Genomic DNA, 5,315 nt, shown 5'->3' with positions numbered 1-5,315 from the left:
CTGCTTCTTATCTATGAAACAGAGCCACCTAAGACAAAATAAGGCCCCCTTTGTCTGGCAATACTTTACTTCCACTCAGGCCCAGCCACATGACTTGCAGGCCCCAGTGAAAAGCGCAAATGCTAGGCTTCTTGCTCAACAATTTAAAATTTAAAAGACAGAGACAGAAGAGCATTAGATCAAGCTGGGCCCTTCTGAATATGAGTCCCTGTGCACCTGCACAGGTCACACGGCTTTGAGGATGGTTCTGCTTCCTTCTTCCTCTGTGGCCAGTAGGACTGTGTTGTTTGAACCTTTGTCTAATCTAGTGTTGCTAGACATAATGGGAAGAGAGGGGAACTCAAATGATATTCTTGATAACACAATATCTAGTAAGGTCTGGATCCTTCTGGAAACCTATTAGAGTTCATTTGGGGACATCACTCTGGAGTCTACACAAGGAAGAAGAAATCATGAAACTCCAAGGCCTCAATGAGAAGAAAAGCTACTTTGACCAGCTTGTTCATCCTGCTTGATCTTATAACAATGCTCTCCTGCCTGTCATAGGATATGATTTGTCACAGTGGGCGACCTGGGGCAGGGTTTTGAAACATTGCAGAGAAGGTTTCCTTTCTTCCTTCTTTCCTTCCCTCCTTTCTCTCTCCCCCCGCCCTCTCTTCTTATATAAACCTTGGCCGGGGCGCCTGGGTGGCTTAGTCGGTTGGGCGTCCGACTTTCGCTTAGGTCATGGTCTCACGGTTCGTGGGTTCAAGCCCTGCATTGGGCTCTGTGCTGACTGCCAGCTCAGAGCCTGGAGCCTGTTTCAGTCTGACTCCCTCTCTCTCTGACCCTCCCCTGCTCACGCTGTCTCTCTCTCTCTCTCCTAGAAATAAATAAAACATTAAAAAAATAATAAAATAAACCTTGGCCAAATGTATCCTTTGAAGCTAAAGGGAGATATCGATGGTCTGATATTGCATGCCAAAGGCTACATAAAGGTGACTAACATTTATATAAAAAGAAAAAAACACCCCCAAATTCAATCATCCATACCAGGTTTCTACAAAAATCCATGGGATCTCAGCTACAAAAAAAGAAATCTGGAAACTGCTAATAGCCATGTTCGTATGCATGGAAGACTCTTATTTCCATGTAACTGTAAGTCTAATTTCTGCCTACAGTACTCAGGGGTTTGCATAGGGATATGACAGTGTCAGCCCTTGGAAGTGAGATAGGAAGTATGCTATCCTGACGGGTGTCCTCAAACATGCAGAGGCAAGGAGGAGAGATGCCAGTATGGACAGGAGAGAAGTCCAGTTTGGGGAAAAGAGAGACTGTCTTGTGTCAAAGTGTGAGGGAGAAACAAAAGCAAAGATGATATATGGATAGCAAGGTTGAAAATCTACCAAGAGGAGAAAGGAATCAGTTCAGATGGTTCTGAAACAGAATCTAGGGATCCTTAATATTGTGGGCTCTTATTTAGTGCAGAGGATGGTCAAGCACCCCAATTCTGGGTGTAGAAACTCCCTTCCACTTACTAGCTTTGTGACCTTGAGGAGCTGTCAAGCCTGAGGGTTTTTTTGTCTGCAAAATGAGATAGTAATGATAACTGTGAATGATTAAATCATTTACCAGGCATTTATTTATTTACTTTTTTACAAATAGTTTGTCAAGTTGGTTTCCATATAACACCCAGTGCTCATCCCCACAAGTGCCCTCTTCCGTGCCCATCACCCCCCCCATTCCCCCCACATCCATCAGTCCTCAGTTTGTTCTCAGCATTCAAGTCTCATGGTTTGCCTCCCTCCCTCTCCCCCACTATTTCTCCCCTTCTTCTCCCCCACGGTCTTCCATTAAGTTCCTCCTAATCCTCCTATACGTGCAAACATATGATTTTTGTCCTTTTCTGCCTGGCTTATTTCGCTCAGCATAACACCCTCAAGGTCCATCCATGTTGCTACACATGGCCAGATTTCATTGTTTCTCATTGCCATGTAGTATTCCATCGTATAGATAAACCACATCTTCTTGATCCATTCGTCTATTGATGGACACTTAGGCTCTTTCCATGTTTTGACTATTGTTGAGAGTGCTGCTATGAACATTGGGGCACATGTGCTCCTATGCATCAGCATTCCTGTATCCCTTACCGAGCATTTATAACAATGACTGGGTGATGATAAGAACTCATGAAATACTAGCTATGGTCATGATGATGGTGATGATAATGAAGGTAGCTGATGACAGTGGTCAAGGAAGTTAGCTGGTCTTTCCTGCCAGGTCACCAGGAATGGGCCAATGAACCTGTGGAAGCCACAGGGAGGGTCATGGTGGGACAGAAGGAAACAGGAGAGAAAGAGATGGAAGATACAGGTAGTCAAGAGGCTTTTGTGTCATTTCCAGTGAGAGAGACTGAGGCCAGCCCAGAGCAATGTCTGAGATGCTCTTTAGATGTTCATGAGGTTGTTATGTGTGTATATGTTGTATACGGTGATCATCGGGCTGTGCAGTTTTCCTACTATATAGGGAATATTTGGTCAAGTGTCCACAAAAATTGAGGGGAGACACTGCCAGGGGGCGCCTCACCTAGAGATGAGGGGTATCAGGGTGAGAGAAAGAACCCTGTGCTCAGGGTTACACATCTGAGGAACAGCTCTACCACCCTTGGGCAATCTTTTTTCTCCCTCTTACAGAGATGCAGAGGCGCTATAGGAAGTGAAAGAGCTCCCACTGCCTGTTTCTGGCTTCTGGGGCATCAGAATCAGAGAGTTCTCATGTCTGAACCTCCCACACTTGCTATAGGTAAGAAGAGAAATAAGGAGAACAGAGAAATGTCTGTGACAAGCTTTTGGTTTTATTTTTGCCTTCTGGAAATGCTTTGTGTCAAAACAAAGTACCACACATATACGATGTGTGTGTGTGGATTTCTCCTTTTCTGATTATAAAAGTAACACATACTCATTAGAGAACATCTGAAAAACACAAAAATGCCAAAAGTCAAATATAGGAGTCACTGATCAGATGACTACCCAGAGATAATTGCTCTGCCTTTGAGTTTATTGCTTTCTCTTTCATTCATTTACAATACACATATCATACATACACACATACATAATAGAATTTGTTACATTTGTATTATATTTTAGAAGGTTTTATATCTTATTTCTTGTACTTATTGTTGACATTTTTCTATGTCATTAAACGTTCTTCGAAAACATTTCAGTTACATACAGTGAAAATTACTATTTTTTGATATACGGTTCTAAGTGTTGACAAAAAACATAGATTCAGGTTACCACTACCACAATCAAGATACAGAACAGTTTCTCACTCCCCCAAAATTCCCTCACACTGCCTCTTTGTGGTTACCCCTCTCACTGGTCCTAACCCTTTGCGACCACTGATCTATTCTCCATTTCTACAGTTTTGCCTTTTCCAGAATGTCACAAAAGTAGAATAATACAGTATGCAGCCTATTAGTCTGGCTTCTTTTATTAGCAAATATGAGTGTTTCTCATGTCACATTCTCTTTCTGACTATATAGAGAGGGTTGTATTGATGTACCACAGTGAGCTCATCTGCTCACCAGCTGAAGGACATTTGGATTGGGAAACATGACTTTTACATCGAATGCTATTCTATCCTCCAGATATACCAAACCATGAGAAAACAGCTCCCTATTATTGGACATTATGAGTTTCTCCTCCCCATTATACATAACCATTAAATCAACACCTTTATTCATAAATCTTTGCATGCCAAATATGTAGACATATATATAGTGTATATATATCTTAAGCTATCAATAAGCATTCAGTGTGTCCCACTGGAGACACAGGAAAATACAGAAAAAGTATAAAATCTAATTCTACTAGAATTTCATAAAAATATTTTATTATATAATAGTAGTTGGGGTCTCAATGCTTTATACAATATGAAACAAGAAACTAATAACTTGCTTTCATTTTAATGCAGCGATTTTAACCTGCTAAATAGGACGAGATTAATTTCTTGTCTCTGAAATCCCAAGCATGTGTATCACTGAAAACCCCACCCAGGACACTGTTTTCCCAGAAGGAAGCTTTTTTAGACAATGGAACCACTTGGTATGCACAGAACAAGAAGGATGAATGTGCAAGGGCAGCTTTCAGGGCTGGGAACTGTTAAGGCAGCACAGCTAAGCTTCCAGTTACATCTGAACAATTGAAGCCAGAGCCACTAAGAAAGCAATGATAATGCTGGCGCCACATTCTGCACAGAGGGGTGCGGCTTCTCTTCGAGTGAATGTTACTGCTCTGAAAATTAAAAAGGAAAGAGAGAAACTTTCAGCATTGGTGTGCAACACATACTTTCAAAAATATACATGCACATGGCAAAAAAATTCAAAATAGCAGAGAAAATTATCAAGTAACAAGTAAAAGTGCCTTAGACTCCCCGTTCTTACTTCACATACCCTTTCATCTCAGCACAAATGGAACTGTAATTTTTTCCCCTAACATCATATTTTGGACATACTTCCATATTGTTCATATAAGTTCATTCATTCTTCTTCATGGATGAATCCCTACTGTATGGAAAGATCATAAAGTTAGCCAACTTCCCTACTGATGGACATTACATTGTCAGAGTTTAACTGGCGAGGGAAAACCTATCTTGACATAAAGTCACCAGGAGAGGACTGGGCCAAAAAAATGGACTCTGGTCGGGGCACCTCGGTGGCTCAGCTGGTTGAGCATCCAACTTAGGCTCTGGTCATGATTTCACGGTTTGTGGGTTTGAGGCTGTGTCGGGCTCTGTACAGAATCTGCTTGGGATTCTTTCTCCCTCTCTCTCAGACCCTCCCTTGCTCTCTCTCTCTCTCTTTCTCAAAAATAAATAAATAAACATTTTAAAAATGGACTGGTCATAGCAAATAGAGTCTGATCACTGACTGGATTTTTTAAAACAGAAATTACTGACTTTTTAGACACCAGTTCAAAGACACATTTTTTTAAATCATGAAACAATCGAATGTTGGCTTGGAAATTTATTCCTTGGTTTGGGACTCCATTTGAGTGCTGGTCATCCTTGTTCGCTAATGTTTATTGCAGCATTATTTATAATAGCAAGATATGGAAACAACCTTAGTGTCCATTGATGGATGAATGGATAAGGAAGATGTGATATTCACACACACACACACACACACACATACACACACACACAAGCACGCACGCACGTGCAGGCACATTCACAGGAATATTACACAGGCACAAAAAAAGATGTGATTTTTAGCATTTGCAACAACATAGAGGGACCTAGAGGGTGTTATGCTAAGTGAAATAAGACAGGCTGTG

At 41.3% G+C, this 5,315-nt stretch overlaps 1 protein-coding gene across 5 annotated transcripts in view; it reads right to left on the bottom strand.

Moving 5' to 3' along the window:
- Positions 1–2,813: 2,813 nt before the first annotated feature.
- Positions 2,814–5,315, bottom strand: part of BST1 (bone marrow stromal cell antigen 1) — a 28,716-nt gene continuing 26,214 nt past the window's right edge. For 4 of the 5 annotated variants that reach the window (XM_039241557.1, XM_039241558.1, XM_039241559.1 and 1 more), the window contains one exon: positions 2,814–4,274. In XM_039241557.1, coding sequence (XP_039097488.1) covers positions 4,169–4,274 — 106 coding nt within the window. In that variant the 3' untranslated portion in view covers positions 2,814–4,168. The remainder of the gene's footprint in view (positions 4,275–5,315) is intronic. The other variant, XR_005530111.1, reaches the window with a different exon arrangement.

Source organism: Hyaena hyaena, unplaced genomic scaffold (assembly GCF_003009895.1).
Source record: "Hyaena hyaena isolate Hyena2069 unplaced genomic scaffold, ASM300989v1 scaffold_195, whole genome shotgun sequence".
In the NCBI taxonomy this organism is placed as follows: domain Eukaryota; kingdom Metazoa; phylum Chordata; class Mammalia; order Carnivora; family Hyaenidae; genus Hyaena; species Hyaena hyaena.
Note: the sequence above shows the minus strand (reverse complement) of the source record. Positions and strands in the feature narration are given on the sequence as shown.